General features: G+C 55.1%; 2 protein-coding genes across 3 annotated transcripts in view; one reads left to right on the top strand and one right to left on the bottom strand.

The window, feature by feature from the left end:
- MAPK3 (mitogen-activated protein kinase 3) overlaps positions 1-1,978 on the bottom strand; it is a 69,005-nt gene extending 67,027 nt beyond the window's left edge. Inside the window, exon 1 of the mRNA XM_038762713.1 lies at positions 1,501-1,978. Coding sequence (XP_038618641.1) covers positions 1,501-1,978 — 478 coding nt within the window. The remainder of the gene's footprint in view (positions 1-1,500) is intronic.
- Positions 84-17,182, top strand: CORO1A (coronin 1A). 2 transcript variants are annotated; one of them, XM_038762897.1, is made up of 11 exons: positions 84-223; positions 2,478-2,676; positions 9,546-9,668; positions 9,838-9,967; positions 10,803-10,987; positions 11,963-12,082; positions 14,592-14,693; positions 15,156-15,301; positions 15,438-15,495; positions 16,578-16,781; positions 16,883-17,182. In XM_038762897.1, exons 2-11 carry the CDS (start codon positions 2,479-2,481, stop codon positions 16,985-16,987), a joined length of 1,371 nt encoding a protein of 456 aa, XP_038618825.1. In that variant the 5' UTR covers positions 84-223; position 2,478; the 3' UTR covers positions 16,988-17,182. The 2 variants fall into 2 exon arrangements, with proteins under 2 accessions (XP_038618825.1, XP_038618824.1); XM_038762896.1 differs by having other exon boundaries at positions 14,589-14,693.
- The last annotated feature ends 378 nt before the right edge of the window (positions 17,183-17,560 follow it).

Genomic DNA, 17,560 nt, shown 5'->3' with positions numbered 1-17,560 from the left:
GGGGACCCCTTTAAGAGCTCCGCCCCAAGGGGCGCGGCCGCCCTTAAAGAGGCCTCCCAAGCTGCTGCTTCTCATTCATTGTCTTGACAGGAGCATCCTTTCGCTGGGCGGGTGCTCCGTGGCTTCGGCTCCATCCTCCTCCTCCTCTTCTTCCTCGTCCTTGGAGCCGCAGGGTCCTCCCTGGCTCTCTTTCTCTCTCTCTCTCTCTGTGTCTGTCTAGCAGGTGAGGTTGGGAGATCAGGGGTTGGGCCGGGGGCCGGGGGTGGGTGCCTTGCCCTTCCATCCCCAACCTGTGGATGGGTGGGTGGGTGGGTGTCATGGGGGGAAGGGAATCGCCCTCCTAAAAGAGGGAGGGGCACTGGGTGGGGGCTGGGGGAACTGACCGGCTCCTAGAAGGGGCCACTGTGAAGGATGGTTTTGGGGGGTCAGGGAAAGCGGGGAGAGGTCAGTCCCGGAGAAGCTAAGTTGATCCCACTGAGGGGCAAGGGGTACAGAGGGAAGGGCCCTGAGGAGGCCGGGGGATCCGGCCTAGACCCAAACCCCAAAGTGGAGGCACCCCTGGGTGGGGTTGGGGGAACTGACCGGCTCCTAGAAGGGGCCACTGTGAAGGATGGTTTTGGGGGGGTCAGGGAAAGCGGGGAGAGGTCAGTCCCGGAGAAGCAAAGTTGGTCCTACTGAGGGGCATGGGGCGCAGAGGGTAGGGCCCTGAGGAGTCCAGGGGAATCCAGCCTAGACCCAAACCCCAAAGCGGAGGCACCCCTGGGTGGGGGCTGGGGGAACTGACCGGCTCCTAGAAGGGGCCACTGTGAAGGATGGTTTGGGGGGGGGTCAGGGAAAGCGGGGAGAGGTCAGTCCCGGAGAAGCAAAGTTGGTCCCACTGAGGGGCATGGGGCGCAGAGGGTAGGGCCCTGAGGAGGCCGGGGGATCCGGCCTAGACCCAAACCCCAAAGCGGAGGCACCCCTGGGTGGGGGCTGGGGGAACTGACCGGCTCCTAGAAGGGGCCACTGTGAAGGATGGTTTTGGGGGGGTCAGGGAAAGCGGGGAGAGGTCAGCCCCGGAGAAGCAAAGTTGGTCCCACTGAGGGGCACGGGGCGCAGAAGGTAGGGCCCTGAGGAGGCCGGTGGATCTGGCCTAGACCCAAACCCCAAAGTGGAGGCACCCCTGGGTGGGGGCTGGGGGAACTGACCGGCTCCTAGAAGGGGCCACTGTGAAGGATGGTTTGGGGGGGGTCAGGGAAAGCGGGGAGAGGTCAGCCCCGGAGAAGCAAAGTTGGTCCCACTGAGGGGCACGGGGTGCAGAGGGCAGGGCCCTGAGGAGGCCGGGGAATCCGGCCTCGACCCAAACCCCAAAGTGAAGACACCTCTGGGTGGGGGTACCGGGGCGGCAGAGCAAGGGGGTGCCCGGGGAGCGGCTGCTTGGGGCTCGGAGACAGGAAAAGGTTCTAGAGAAAAACAAGAAAAGTCAAAGTTCCCCTTTCGGTGGTTTCCGGGCCCCGGTACCTGGGGTGGGGGAGGGCCGGTGGGGTGCCAGGCTCTGCCACTCCCCACCAGCCCGCCCGGGGTCCCCGACCACCCTCTCCCCAACCCAAGCCGTGAGACGGGCCCACTTGTGCCAGCCATCGAGGCCGGCCGGCCCAGGGGCGAGGGTCAGCGTCTCGGGGTCACCGCTCTCCTCAAAGCCACCGAGCCCCAGCTCCCCCGGTTCTTCCGACACCCGGGTTGGGGGACACCCGGGTTGGGGGACACCCGTTTTGGGATCCGGGCCTCCCCTCCCCCTCGGGGACTCGGTCGGCTGACGCAGAGCGGGCGAGTGTGAGAAAGCGGGGGCGAGAGCAGCAGAAAATTCACACTGGTTCCTCGCTTCCCCCCTTCGTCGGCTTCTCACCCAGGGCAGCGGCAGCGGGAAGAGCGGGGTGCAGATGGAGGGGTGGGGGATGGACGGGGAATGAACAGCAGGGCTGGGGGTGCCCAAGTCCATCCCGCATTTGGGGCGGCCGTGGAGAGGGTGGAGAAGGGGGCCGTGGGCATCTCAGAGTTTCTAACCCTTCAGACCCCCCTCAGGCCTCCACCGCCCCCAGACCCTTTGCATCCATGGCCTGTTGGGTGGGTGCCGCTCTCCGGGCCTGGAGGGCGTCAGGCGGCGGGGACTAGACGAAATTAGACGGCGAGGCCTAGCACCGAAGCAGGCCTGCTGGACCCTTCTGAACTCTGCGGCCTCTGCCGTCTCTTTCCTTTGTGTCGGCTTCTCGTGGGACCGTGCCTGCGTGAGGGGGGTCTCTGGCTGCGGGCAGACGGGCGGGCTCGCTTAGCCTTCGACGCTGAGCAGCGTTACGGGGAGACTGGGTGGGGACAGAGGGGCGGGGAAGGGCCGCTTGCGGGTCCCAAGTGACCAGGAAGAACCATGGGTCCTCCTCTGGCGACGGTCTCCCGGGGCCCGCTCTGATCCCGGTCCTCCATGTGTGTCCTCCCCCCGCCAGGATGAGCAGGCAGGTGGTGCGCAGCAGCAAGTTCCGCCATGTCTTTGGCCAGCAGGCCAAGGCGGACCAGTGCTACGAGGACGTGCGGGTGTCCCAGACCACCTGGGACAGCGGCTTCTGCGCCGTCAATCCCAAGTTCGTGGCACTGATCTGCGAGGCCAGCGGCGGGGGAGCCTTCCTGGTACTACCCTTGGCTAAGGTGAGGCACGGCGGGCGCGTCTGGGAGTCGCAGGAAGGCCCCGGACGCTGGGTGGATGCCGAGGGATGGCCGGTCATGGGACTCTTCCCTCCGGCAGCCCCTGGGATCATCCCGGGACCTCACCCTGCCCGGGAGTGGCGAGGCCGGCCCTTAATCTAGGGGCGGCACCCTCAGGGACCCCGTCCCCGGCTCCCCCAACCCCACCGCTGGGAGATGTGGGGCACCGGAGGCGTGAGGTCCCCCCCTCTGGGAACCCCTTATCACCCCAACAACTAGCAACCGAGGCAGCGGCGGCTGGGAAGGAGGGGGCTGTGGCGGGGGAAGGGGATGCTAGGGCATCTCTTCCGGGATGGGGAGACAAGGCCGAAGGCGCCAAGAGCAGCCACCTCCTCTCCCAGTGATAATAATTAATCATAATTTCGGTATTTGTTAAGCGCTTACTATGTGCAAAGCACTGTTCTAAGCACCGGGGAGGATACGAGGTGATCAGATTGTCCCATATGGGGCTCACAGTCTTCATCCCCATTTTGCAGTTGAGGGAACTGAGGCCCAGAGAAGTGAAGCGACTCGCCCAAAGTCACACAGCTGACAAGCGGCGGAGCCGGGATTTGGCCTGGGAAGGGGACAACGCGAGCGATGGGGAAGGGGCCGGAGGCTTCCCCGACCCTCTTCACCCCGGAGGGGGGGAACCCGAGCAACGTTTTGAGAGTTCCCCCCTTGCCCCGCTCTTGTCTTCTGCTTCGAGCGGTGCTTGGCGCGTAGTAAGCGCTTAACAAATCTAGACTTCTAGACTGTAAGCCCGCTGTTGGGTAGGGACCGTCTCTATATGTTGCCAACTTGGACTTCCCAAGCGCTTAGTCCAGTGCTCTGCACGCAGTAAGCGCTCAATAAATACAATTGAATGAGCAAATGACTGAACAAATAATAATAATAATAATGATGATGGTAATTGAGCACCGTTCTAAGTGCTTGGGGGATACAAGGTGATCAGGTTGTCCCACATGGGGCTTACAGTCTTCATCCCCATTTTCCAGATGAGGTTAGAGAAGCAGCGTGGCTCAGTGGAAAGAGCCCGGGCTTTGGAGTCAGAGGTTATAGGTTCGAATCCTGACTCCGCCACACGTCTGCTGTGTGACCTCGGGCAAGTCACTTCACTTCTCTGAACCTCAGTTACCTGATCTGGAAAATGGGGATGAAGACTGTGTATTTATTGATCACCTTGTGTGTCCCCGCCCCCGCCAGCGCTTAGAACAGCGCCCTGCACATAGTAAGCGCTTAACAAATGCCATCGTTATTATTATGAGGTCACAGAGGCAAAGTGGCTTGCCCAAGGTCACACAGCTTAGTGGCGGAGCCGGGATTCGAACCCCTGATTATGAGGTCACTGAGGCCCAGAGAGGCGAAGTAGCTTGCCCAAGGTCACACAGCTAAGCGGCGGAGCTGGGATTCGAACCCCTGACCTCTGACTTGTGCTTCCAAAGCGCTTAGTCCGGTGCTCTGCACACAGTAAGCGCTCAATAAACACGATTGATTGATTGATTGGTTGACTCCCAAGCGCGATACCGTCATCATCATCATGATTATGATTATTCCGACCCTGCCCTCGGCCCTCCCTAAGTCTCCTGGGGTAGCGGGGAAGATGGGGTGGGAAGAAGCTGATTCTGGGGAGGGGGTTGGAGGTGCAGGGCGGGGGCCAGGGGTGAGAGGGCTCCTTCGGAGTGCAACGTTGTTACCTTAAAAGGACCGTTGCGGCAGGGCAGGGAGAAGAGGAAGTGGTTGTGGGTGTCGGGACGGCAGCTCCCCCAGCCTCCCACCACCCCCCATCCCACCCCACCCCAGCCCTCCCCTCCCCACATACACAGGAAGCCCTGCTCAGCCTGCTGTGGCCGCCGCTGCTCCGGAAAGGCCCCGTTTCCAAACCTCTGCACCGTTCACTCACTCAATCGCACTTATTGAGCGCCGACTGGGCGCAGAGCACTGGACTAAGCGCTTGGGAAGTCCAAGTGGGCAACATCTAGAGACGGCCCTTACCCAACGGCGGGCTCACAGTCTGGCAGATGAGGGATTTTACAGGGATGGGGGATTTTACAGACGAGGGAACTGAAGCACAGAGAAGTGACTTGCCCAAAGTCACACAGCTGACGAGTGGCGGAGCTGGGATAATAATAATAATGGCATTTATTAAGTGCTGATTGTGTGCAGAGCACTGGACTAAGCGCTTGGGAAGTCCAAGTGGGCAACATCTAGAGACGGTCCTTACCCAACGGCGGGCTCACAGTCTAGAAGATGAGGGATTTTACAGGGATGAGGGATTTTACATTTTCCAGACGAGGGAACTGAAGCACAGAGAAGTCACTTGCCCAAAGTCACACAGCTGAAAAGTGGCGGAGCTGGGATGATAATAATAATGGCATTTATTAAGCGCCGACTGTGTGCAGAGCACTGGACTAAGCGCTTGGGAAGTCCAAGTGGGCAACATCTAGAGACGGCCCTTACCCAACGGCAGGCTCACCGTCTAGAAGATGAGGGATTTTACAGGGATGAGGGATTTTACATTTTCCAGACGAGGGAACTGAAGCACAGAGAAGTCACTTGCCCAAAGTCACACAGCTGACAAGTGGCGGAGCTGGGATAATAATAATAATAATGGCATTTATTAAGCGCCGACTGTGTGCAGAGCACTGGACTAAGCGCTTGGGAAGTCCAAGTGGGCAACATCTAGAGATGGCCCTTACCCAACGGCGGGATCACAGTCTAGAAGATGAGGGATTTTACAGACGAGGGAACTGAAGCACAGAGAAGTGACTTGCCCAAAGTCACACAGCTGACGAGTGGCGGAGCTGGGATAATAATAATAATGGCATTTATTAAGCGCCGACTGTGTGCAGAGCATTGGACTAAGCACTTGGGAAGTCCAAGTGGGCAACATCTAGAGACGGTCCTTACCCAACGGCGGGCTCACAGTCTAGAAGATGAGGGATTTTACAGACGAGGGAACTGAAGCACAGAGAAGTCACTTGCCCAAAGTCACACAGCTGAAAAGTGGCGGAGCTGGGATGATAATAATAATGGCATTTATTAAGCGCCGACTGTGTGCAGAGCACTGGACTAAGCGCTTGGGAAGTCCAAGTGGGCAACATCTAGAGACGGCCCTTACCCAACGGCAGGCTCACAATCTAGAAGATGAGGGATTTTACAGGGATGAGGGATTTTACATTTTCCAGATGAGGGAACTGAAGCACAGAGAAGTCACTTGCCCAAAGTCACACAGCTGACAAGTGGGAGCTGGGATAATAATAATAATGGCATTTACTAAGCGCTGACTGTGTGCAGAGCACTGTACTAAGCGCTTGGGAAGTCCAAGTGGGCAACATCTAGAGACGGCCCTTACCCAACGGCGGGCTCACAGTCTAGAAGATGAGGGATTTTACAGGGATGAGGGATTTTACATTTTCCAGACGAGGGAACTGAAGCACAGAGAAGTCACTTGCCCAAAGTCACACAGCTGACAAGTGGCGGAGCTGGGATAATAATAATAATAATGGCATTTATTAAGCGCCGACTGTGTGCAGAGCACTGGACTAAGCGCTTGGGAAGTCCAAGTGGGCAACATCTAGAGATGGCCCTTACCCAACGGCGGGATCACAGTCTAGAAGATGAGGGATTTTACAGACGAGGGAACTGAAGCACAGAGAAGTGACTTGCCCAAAGTCACACAGCTGACGAGTGGCGGAGCTGGGATAATAATAATAATGGCATTTATTAAGCGCCGACTGTGTGCAGAGCACTGGACTAAGCGCTTGGGAAGTCCAAGTGGGCAACATCTAGAGACGGCCCTTACCCAACGGCGGCCTCACAGTCTAGAAGATGAGGGATTTTACAGGGATGAGGGATTTTACATTTTCCAGACGAGGGAACTGAAGCACAGAGAAGTGACTTGCCCAAAGTCACACAGCTGACGAGTGGCAGAGCTGGGATGATAATAATAATAATGATGATGATGGCATTTATTAAGCACTTACTATGTGCAAAGCCCTGTTCTAAGCGCTGGGGAGGTTACAAGGTGATGAGGTTGTCCCACAGGGGGCTCACAGTCTTCATCCCCATTTTACAGATGAGGTAACTGGGGCCCAGAGAAGTGAAGTGACTTGCCCAAAGTCACCCAGCTGACAAGTGGAGGAGCCGGGATTTGAACCCATGACCTCTGACTCCCAAGCCCGGGCTCCTTCCACTGAGCCTTGAGCCCACTGTTGGGTAGGGACTGTCTCTATATGTTGCCATCTTGTACTTCCCAAGCACTTAGTACAGTGCTCTGCACAAAGTGAGTGCTCAATAAATACAATTGATTGATTGATTGATTGATTATTGATAGAAGAACCTGTTGAAATTGATATCTGGGCAACTAGAATACTCGGACTTCATCTTAGCATTGCGTCGTGGGAATGGGAAGAAGAAAGCATTGGCCAGAAGACTGGTGATTTGCTCTTGTGACATTGTGATTCATTCATTCATTCAATCGTATTTATTGAGCGCTTACTGTGTGCAGAGCACTGTACTAAGCGCTTGGGAAGTACAAGTTGGCAATATATAGAGCCGGTCCCTACCCAACAGTAGGCTCACAGTCTAGAAGGGGAGGACAGACAACAAAACATATTAACAAAATAAAATAAATAGAATAAATATGTACAAGTTAAATAAATAAATAAATAGAGTAATAAATCCTTACAAACATATATACAGGTGCTGTGGGGAGGGGAAGGAGGTAAGGCGGGGGGGATGAAGAGGTGGGGAGGGGGAACATATCGAGACGGTCCCTACACAACAGCGGGCTCACAGTCTAGAAGGGGGAGACAGACAACAAAACAAAACACATTAACAAAATAAAATAAATAGGATAGTAAATATGTACAAGTAAAATAAACAGTAATAAATCTGTACAAACATTCATTCATTCAATTGTATTTATTGAGAGCTTACTGTGTGCAGAGCACTGGACTAAGCGCTTGGGAAGTCCAAGTCGGCAACATCTAGAGACGGTCCCTACCCAACAGCGGGCTCACAGTCTAGAAGGGGGAGACAGACAACAAAACAAATTAACAAAATAAAATAAATAGAATAAATATGGACATCTTCTGTTTCAGTAGAGGTATTGGCTGGGTACAAATATTTGGCAGATAAAATGCCAGCTTCACCACATCGGGCAAGATGGATTGGGATAAATGCTGCGCTTCGGCTTCTTCAAGTACCTTATCCCAGAAGTCAGTCAAAGCCGTGAAGTCCCATTTCTTGGCATAAGCCACGTTATATTTCACAGAACGGAAAACCAGAAGAACGCAAAAATCATCTCCCCCGAGGATCCCAGTCCTCCTCTCCCCCCACCCCAGACCGTCTCTTGACTTCTAAAACACTCCCCACTGGTACCTCCATCTCTCCGATCACCTAGAGAACCAAGGCCCGGGAGACAGGAGGACCCGGGTTCTAATCCTGACTGTGCCAACTGCTTGCTTGTGTGATGCCGGGGCGAGTCACTTCGCTTCTCTCTGCCTCAGTTTCCTGAGCCCACTGTCGGGTAGGGACCGTCTCTATACGTTGCTAACTTGTACTTCCCAAGTGCTTAATCAATCAATCGTATTTATTGAGCGCTTACTGTGTGCAGAGCACTGGACTAGTCCCCGTCCCGCGGGGGGCTCACAGTCGGAGTAGGAGGGAGACCATTTTTCAGTTCATTCATTCATTCAATCATATTTATTGAGCACTTATTCTGTGCAGAGCACTGGACTAAGCGCTTGGGAAGTCCAAGTCGGCACCATATAGAGATGGTCCCTACCCAACATTGGGCTCACAGTCTAGAAGGGGGAGACAGAGAACAAAACAAAACGTATTAACAAAATAAAATAAATAGAATACGTACAAATAAAATAGAGTAATAAATCCTTACAAACATATATACATATAAACATGTGGGGAGGGGAAGGAGGTAAGGCGCTCCTTACATAGTAAGCGCTTAATAAATGTTATCATTATTATTATTATTATTCATTCATTCATATTTATTGAGCGCTTACTGTGTGCACAGCACGGTACTAAGCGCTTGGGAAGTCCAAGTTGGCAACATAGAGAGACGGTCCCTACCCAACAGTGGGCTCACGGTCTAGAAGGGGGAGACAGAGAACAAAACAAAACATATTAACAAAATAAAATAAATAGAATAAATATGTACAAATAAAATAGAGTGATAAATCCGTACAGACATATATACATATATACAGGTGCTGTGGGGAGGGGAAGGAGGTAAGGCTCCTTACATAGTAAGCGCTTAATAAATGCTGTCATTATTATTATTATTCATTCATTCAATCGTATTTATTGAGCGCTTACTGTGTGCAGAGCACTGGACTAAGTGCTTGGGAAGTCCAAGTTGGCAACATCTAGAGACGGTCCCTACCCCACAGCGGGCTCACGGTCTAGAAGTGGGAGACAGAGAGCAAAACAAAACATATTAACAAAATAAAATAAGTAGAATAAATATGTACAAATAAAATGGAGTAATAAATCCGTACAAACATATATACAGGTGCTGTGGGGAGGGGAAGGAGGTAAGGCGCTCCTTATATAGTAAGCGCTTAATAAATGCTATCATTATTATTATTATTATTATTCATTCATTCGTTCATTCAATTGTATTTATTGAGCACTTTCTGTGTGCAGAGCACTGGACTAAGTGCTTGGGAAGTCCAAGTTGGCAACATCTAGAGACGGTCCCTACCCAACAGTGGGCTCACAGTGTAGAAGGGTGGATGAGTGGAGGACGAGCAGCTTGGACCGGAGAGCGGCCCTGACCTCTGACCCCCGCCCCTGTGTTTCCGCAGACCGGCCGGGTGGACAAGAATGTCCCCACGGTGTGCGGCCACACGGCTCCTGTGCTGGACATTGCCTGGTGTCCCCACAACGACCACGTCATCGCCAGCGGCTCCGAGGACTGCACCGTAATGGTGAGGGGCGGGGGACCCCAGGAGCCGAGAGAGGGGAGCCAAAATGGAAGGGGGGAGATGGACGGTCCTGAAGGCGGGAGATCACGGGGGGACCCGGGGGTTGAGAAGAGTCGGGGGGCGGAGGGGACCCCCGGGACAGACTGACTTCTTCCTCTCCCCGTCGGCCCAGGTGTGGGAGATCCCCGATGGGGGCCTGACCCTGCCGCTCCGGGAGCCCGTGGTCACTCTGGAGGGACACACCAAGCGGGTGGGCATCGTGGTCTGGCACCCGACGGCCCAGAACGTGCTGCTCAGCGCAGGTATTCTGTTTATTCATTTCACTTGTACGTCTTTATTTTATTTTGTTAACACGTTGCGTTTTGTTGTCCGTCTCCCCCTTCTAGACTGTGAGCCCGCTGTGGGGTAGGGACCGGCTCTATATGTTGCTGACTTGGACTTCCCAAGCGCTTAGTACAGTGCTCCGCACACAGTAAGCTGCTGTTGGGTAGTCTCTATATGTTGCCAACTTGGACTTCCCAAGCACTTAGTACTGTTGGGTAGGGACTGTTTTTATATGTTGCCGACTTGGACTTCCCAAGCGCTTAGTACAGTGCTCTGCACACATTAAGCCCCTGTTGGGTGGGGACTGTCTCTATATGTTGCCAACTTGGACTTCCCAAGCACTTAGTACAGTGCTCTGCACACAGTAAGCCGCTGTTGGGTAGGGACTGTCTCTATATGTTGCCGACTTGGACTTCCCAAGCGCTTAGTACAGTGCTCTGCACACCGTAAGCTGCTGTTGGGTATGGACCATCTCTATATGTTGCCGACTTGGACTTCCCAAGCGCTTAGTTCAGTGCTCCGCACACCGTAAGCCGCTGTTGGGTACGGACCATCTCTATATGTCGCCGACTTGGACTTCCCAAGCGCTTAGTACAGTGCTTTGCACACAGTAAGCCGCTGTTGGGTAGGGACCATCTCTATATGTTGCCGACTTGGACTTCCCAAGCGCTTAGTCCATGCTCCGCACACAGAAAGCACTCAATAAATACGATTGAATGAAAGGTACCGGGTGGCGGAGGTGGTTTCTCGGGGGCGAGCGGGGTCCGAGGGGCTGGCTGAGCCCGGGCCCCGTCCCGCCCCGCCGCCCCCCAGGCTGCGACAACGTGGTGCTCGTGTGGGACGTGGGGACGGGGGCGGCGGTGCTGACCCTGGGGCCGGACACGCACCCCGACACCATCTACAGCGCCGACTGGAGCCGGGACGGCGCCCTCCTCTGCACCTCCTGCCGGGACAAGAGGGTCCGCGTGATTGACCCTCGCAAGGGCACCGTCATCATCGTGAGTCACCCTGGAGCTTGGGCCGGGGGCACGGAAGGGAGCGGACCCCCCGTCTCCAGCCTGGGGCTTACTGTCTAAAGTCGGGGGGCCCGTCAAACTGCAAATCCCAGTCATCCCGGCAGTCCCGATCAGAGGTGGCCCTGGCCGGAGGCCCCTGGGACTTTCTTTTCCTTTCAGTTGGGGGAACCCATCCCACCCCACGGGCAAAGGTGGAGGACAGCCAGGAGTCTGTCCCGTCTCCCTGACTTCCACCCGCTCTCCGCTCCTCCGGAGAGAGGCCTCGGCCCGGAGAGCCGGGCGGGAAAGGAGCCCCCTCGGCCTCACGGGCCTCTGGAGATGTACTGAGCCTTCATCCCCATTTTACAGATGAGGGAACTGAGGCCCAGAGAAGTGATGTGACTTGCCCGGGGCCTTTCCGGCCTCCTCCCGCTCCTCACCCCGAAGGACGGGGGAAGAGCCAACTTGGAAACTTTACCCGCCCAACAAGCCGCCTTCCCACCCGTTCCCAGGGATGCAGCCTCTCAGTTGGGGACGGGGGTCAGGGGAGCCGTCTCTGTTGCCAACTTGGACTTCCCAAGTGCTTAGTCCAGTGCTCTGCACACAGTAAGCACTCAATAAATACGATTGAATGAATGAATGAATGATCCAGGAGGAAACTGACCACTCCATCCGTCCGCGCCGGCCCAGAGAGGGGCGAGAGGCCCATTTGCGGTGGCTGATCCCATTCCTCCACATCTTTTGGCTTGAATCTGGATAAATCCTCCCAGGGGGTGGTTCCGGAGTCTCTTGTTTGCAACGGGCCCTGAAATCCAGTCCGGGCTGCCCCTGGGAAGCTCCAGGGACTCCCACTCCTCCACCCGCTTCCGATTCCCTCCGGGCTCCTGCTCGTCAGGGCCGGGGCGCGGTGAGAAGGGGGTCCGTCCCAGCTGTGAGGATGCCACCCCTCCCTCTCTCCTTCCCTCCCCGGCTCCTTAGGAGAAGGAACGGCCTCACGAGGGGACGCGGCCGGTCCGAGCGGTGTTCGTGACGGAGGGCAAGATCCTGACCACGGGATTCAGCCGCATGAGTGAGAGGCAGGTGGCTCTCTGGGACATGGTGAGTCTGAGGGAAGTAAAAAATCGGGGGTGGCGGGGAGACCCCCAACCCAGGGAGAGGCCCGCGGAGGCTTGGGGAAAAGCAGGAAAAGGAGGAATACCCCTGCGGATGTGGCCGGAAGGGGCAAATAACGATTAGCCTAAAGATTATTAGGCTAATAATGATCTCTCTGCTGCCCAGGTCATTTTCTACGAAAGAAGTTCAGCCCAATCATCTCCGCATTACTATTACAATCATTACTAATAATTGTGGTGTTTATTAAGTGCTTACTATGTGCCAGGCACTGTACTAAGCACTGGGGTGAACACAAGCAAATTGGGTTGGACACGGTCCCTGTCCCACGTGGGGTTCACAGTCTCAATCCCCATTTTACGGATGAGGGAACTGAGGCACGGAGAAGTGACTGGCCCAAGGCCACACAGCAGACAAGCGGCAGAGACGGGATTCATGATAATAATGATAATGATGGTATTTGTTAAGCGCTTACTATGTGCAAAGCACTGTTCTAAGCGCTGGGGAGGTTACAAGGTGATCAGGTGGTCCCAGGGGGGACTCACAGCCTTCATCCCCATTTGACAGATGAGGGAACTGAGGCCCAGAGAAGTGAAGTGACTTGCCCAAAGTCACACAGCTGACAATTGGCGGAACCGGGATTTGAACCCATGACCTCTGACTCCAAAGCCCGGGCTCTTTCCACTGAGCAACGCTGCCTCTCTGTACTAGGATTATTATTACCACTCACAAAAATAATAACGAATGTCATTAGTAAGGATTAGAATAAGAATTCCGATAAGGATTAGACGCAAGGAAGCTGAGAGACATGAGCTAATCCATCGATCGACCATATTTATCGAGCGCTTACTGTGTGCAGAGCACTATACTGAGCGCTTGGGAGAGTAGAGCATAATGGAGTTGGTAGACACATTCCCTGTCCACAGTGAGGTTCATTCATTCATTCATCCAATCGTATTTATTGAACGCTTACTGTGTGCGGAGCACTGTACTAAGCGCTTGGGAAATACAAGTCAGCAACATGTAGAGACGGTCCCTACCCAACAGCGGGCTCACAGTCTAGAAGGGGGAGACAGACAACAAAACAAAACATATTAACAAAATAAAATTAACAGAATAGCAAATATGTACAAGTAAAATAGAGTAAGATAGATAAATAGATAGATAGATAGTCGGTCAGATAAATAGACCTGACCAATAGTCGGTCAGATATTACTCTATTTATTTATTACTCTATTTATTTGTTACTCTATTTATTTATTACTCTTTTTATTTATTACTCTATTTATTTATTTTATTTGTCCATATTTATTCTATTTATTTTATTTTGTTAATATGTTTTGTTCTGTTCTCCATCTCCCCCTTCTAGCCTGTGAGCCCACTGTTGGGTAAGGCCCGTCTCTAGATGTTGCCAACTTGTCCTTCCCAAGCGCTTAGTCCAGTGCTCTGCACACAGTAAGCGCTCAATACTACTGAATGAATGAACGGATGAATAACAGCACTTAGCACAGTGCTTGACACGCAGTAAGTGCTGAAAAAAATTTGCAGTCTGGAGGAACAGAGGAGCCAAAGGATCCAGTGAGTGGGGGCCAAGGAAGGAAAGGGACGAGGGATGGGAGGATTCTGGAGGCTCCCCATCCCAATCAATCAATCAATTGTATTTATTGAGCGCTTACTGTGTGCAGAGCACTGTATTAAGCGCTTGGGAAGTACAAGTTGGCAATATATAGAGACAGTCCCTACCCAACAGTGGGCTCACAGTTTAACAGGGGGAGACAGAGAACAAAACCAAACATACTTGTTAGTAAATTTATTTATTAGGATAGATTAGGACAGAGTAGGAGCCATTGGATTTGCCAAGAAAGAGGTCATTGGTGACCTTTGTGAGGGCAGTTTCGGTGGAGTGTAGGGGACAGAAGCCAGAGTGGAGGGGGTCTATGATAGAGTTGGCCTTGAGGACTTTGAGGCACCGAGTGTAGACGACCCGTTCTAGGAGTTTGGAAAGGAGGGAGATAGGGCGAATACAAAGGGCAGCGGGGATGACGTGGGCATGTTTGAAAGATGAGGGGAAGGAAATAAATAAATTCATTAGTAAATGAAATAAATAGCATAGATATGTACAAGTAAAATAGAGTAATAAATATGTACATATATACATATATACAGGTGCTGCGGGGAAGGGAAGGAGGTCACTTAGATGGCGAGCCTCGGGCCTTGTCTAATGTTGGCTGCATTGACCCCAGTGCTTAGCGCAGTGCTTCAGCCATGTCAGCCCTGGAGAAACACCCCAACGACCTGTCCTGGGGCTGCGATGGACGGGCCTTTCTCGGAGGCGGCCGGAGGCCCCGGAGAGCCTTCCCTCACGCCCCTCGGGACGGGCTCCCTTTCCCAGCCTCTCGGGGCCGCGGGGCAGGCCGCGAGGGTCAGGGCCGGCCGGGAGGAAGGGAGCGGGGCCGGCCTCCGACCCGCCCTTGCGGCCTTCTGGTCCCCACAGAAGAAGCTGGACGAGCCGCTGTCGCTGCAGGAGCTGGACACGAGCAGCGGGGTCCTGCTGCCCTTCTTTGACCCCGACACCAACATCGTTTACCTCTGTGGCAAGGTCAGCCCGCGGACCCCAGACTGAGCCCCCTTTTCCCTCTCCTCCTCCCCATCCCTACCTCCTTCCCCTCCCCACAGCACCTGTTTGTACAGATTTATCACTATTTATTTGACTTCTACGCATTTACCATTCTCTTTTGTTAACGATGTGCACCTAGCTTTAATTCTACTCGTTCTGTCGACTTGACACCTGTCCCGTTTTGTCGTCCGTCTCCCCCTTCTAGCCTGTGAGCCCGTTGTTGGGTAGGGACCGCCTCTCTATGTTGCCGACTTGGACTTCCCAAGCGCTTAGTCCAGTGCTCTGCCCACAGTAAGCGCTCAATTGAGTGAAGGGGGCCGAGGGGAGGAGGCAACCGGGCCGGTCCGGGGAGCGGGAAAGGGGCACAGAGGCGGAGGAGGACGAAGACCGTGGGGAGGGAGGGTGTTTCTGGGTGCTGACGTCTACCTTCCCCTCGCCCCTCAGGGGGACAGCTCAATCCGGTACTTTGAGATCACCGACGAGGCCCCGTTCCTACACTTCCTGTCCATGTTCAGCTCCAAGGAGTCCCAGAGGGGAATGGGCTACATGCCCAAGCGCGGGCTGGAGGTCAACAAGTGTGAAATCGCCAGGTGACTACCGACCCCCCTCCCCGACGGCTTCCCCCCACGGCGGGCAGCACGGAAGGACCCATCCTCGGGCCCGGGCCCCTTGCGCCGCTCACCTGGGCTTCGGCCCTTCCCCGCTTTTCCCCCTTGGCCTCCTCAGGTTCTACAAACTGCACGAGCGGAAGTGTGAACCCATTGCTATGACGGTGCCCAGGAAGGTGAGACTCCCTGCCCCGGGGGCCTAGCGGCCTTCGGACCACCTGGCTCTCCGCGGGGCCCAAGCCCACCCCGCCTGACCCTGGATTTGATAATAATAATAACGACGGCGTTTATTAAGCGCTGGGGAGGTTACAAGGTGATCAGGTTGCCCCACGGGGGGCTCCCAGCCTTCATCCCCATTTTCCAGATGAGGTCACTGAGGCCCAGAGAAGTGACTTGCCCAAAGTCACACAGCTGACAAGTGGCGGAGCGGGATTTGAACCCATGACCTCTGACTCCAAAGCCCAGGCTCTTTCCGCTGAGCCACGCTGCTTCTCCAAATCCAAATGAATGCATTTCCATTCATTCGACTGTATTGATTGAGCACTCACTGTGTGTAAAGCACTGTAGTAATAATAATAACAACAAAGGCATTTATTAAGCACTTACTATGTGCAAAGCACTGTTCTAAGCGCTGGGAAGGTTACAAGGTGATCAGGTTGCCCCACGGGGGGCTCCCAGTCTTCATCCCCATTTTCCAGATGAGGTCACTGAGGCCCATCATCATCATCATCATCAATCGTATTTATTGAGCGCTTACTGTGTGCAGAGCACCGTACTAAGCGCTTGGGAAGTCCAAGTTGGCAACATATAGAGACAGTCCCTACCCAACCGTGGGCTCACAGTCTAAAAGAGAAGTGACTTGCCCGAAGTCACCCAGCTGAAAAGTGGCGGAGCCGGGATTTGAACCCATGACCTCTGACTCCAAAGCCCGGGCTCTTTCCGCTGAGCCACGCTGCTTCTCCAAATCCAAATGAACGGATTTCCGTTCATTCGGCTGTACTGACTGAGCGCTCACTGTGTGTAAAGCACTGTACTAGGCGGTTGGGAGATTTCGGCGCAACAAGTAACGGGCACATTCCCTGCCCACGGCGAGCTTAGAGGGGGACAGAGGGCAGGCCAGGGTCGCTCCCGCGGTCCCACATTTCCAACCACGGAGCCACCCGGGAGTGGGGGGTCCGTGGCAGCCCCCTCCGTGACTCGGTGGGGTTCCGCGTCCCCCTGCTGCCGCCCGCCACGTGTCCCCGCTCTCCTCCTCTAGTCAGACCTGTTCCAAGAGGACCTGTACCCTCCCACGGCCGGGCCCGACCCGGCCCTGACGGCCGAAGAGTGGCTGGGGGGCAAGAACGCGGCCCCGCTCCTGGTGTCCCTGAAGGACGGATACGTGCCCCCCAAGAGCCGGGAGCTGAGGGTCAACCGGGGGCTGGAGACCGGGCGCAAGCGGGGGACCCCGGAGGCCGGCACGGTGAGGGACGCGGGCGGGCGCTCGGGGTCCCGTGGGACGGTGGCGGGGGAAGCCGGGCCCCGGGGGCCGCGGACCACTGAGGGCTCTCCCCCCGGCTCTAGGAAGCGGTGTCCCGGCTGGAGGAAGAGGTGCGCCAGCTGCGGACCACGCTGCAGGAACACCAGCGACGCCTGGATGAGCTGGAGCTGAAAATTGGAGGGAAATAAGAGAAGCGAGACGACGGGGGAGCGCGGGGGGCGGGAGGGGAGGGCTTGGCTAGACCCCTCCAGATCCTACTGAACAAGCTGCCCTCAACTGAGACCATCCTGGACCCCCTCCAGCCCTCCCCTTTCACGGCCGGGGAGGGGAGAGAGTTGTGAAGGGGCTGGGAAGAAAAATTATAACGGATTTATTTTCTGATATCTCTGAGGCTCTGGCTACTGTTTGCACCCCCCTGGGTTCCCCCCAGTTCTCAGTGAACCACCTATTCAGTCTCTGGCCCGGCTAGATAGCCGTGTTGGGTTTGGCGTCGGGGGACGGGGGAGTTAACCGCTGTGCACGGCCTAGTGGGTACAGCCCGGGCCTGGGCGCCAGAAGGTCATGGGTTCTAATCCCGGCTCCGCCACTTGTGTGCTGGGGGGCCTCGGGCAAGTCACTGCACTTCTCTGTGCCTCAGTTCCCTCATCAATGGGGATTTCACTTCGCCAATAAAACGGGGATTCCACTTGTGAGCCCTATACGGGAAGGGACCGTGTCCAGCCTGATTTGCTTGTATCCACCCCAGTGCTTAGTACGGTGCC

The sequence above is a fragment of the Tachyglossus aculeatus genome, chromosome 21 (genome assembly GCF_015852505.1).
Source record: "Tachyglossus aculeatus isolate mTacAcu1 chromosome 21, mTacAcu1.pri, whole genome shotgun sequence".
Lineage (NCBI taxonomy): Eukaryota > Metazoa > Chordata > Mammalia > Monotremata > Tachyglossidae > Tachyglossus > Tachyglossus aculeatus.
Note: the sequence above shows the minus strand (reverse complement) of the source record. Positions and strands in the feature narration are given on the sequence as shown.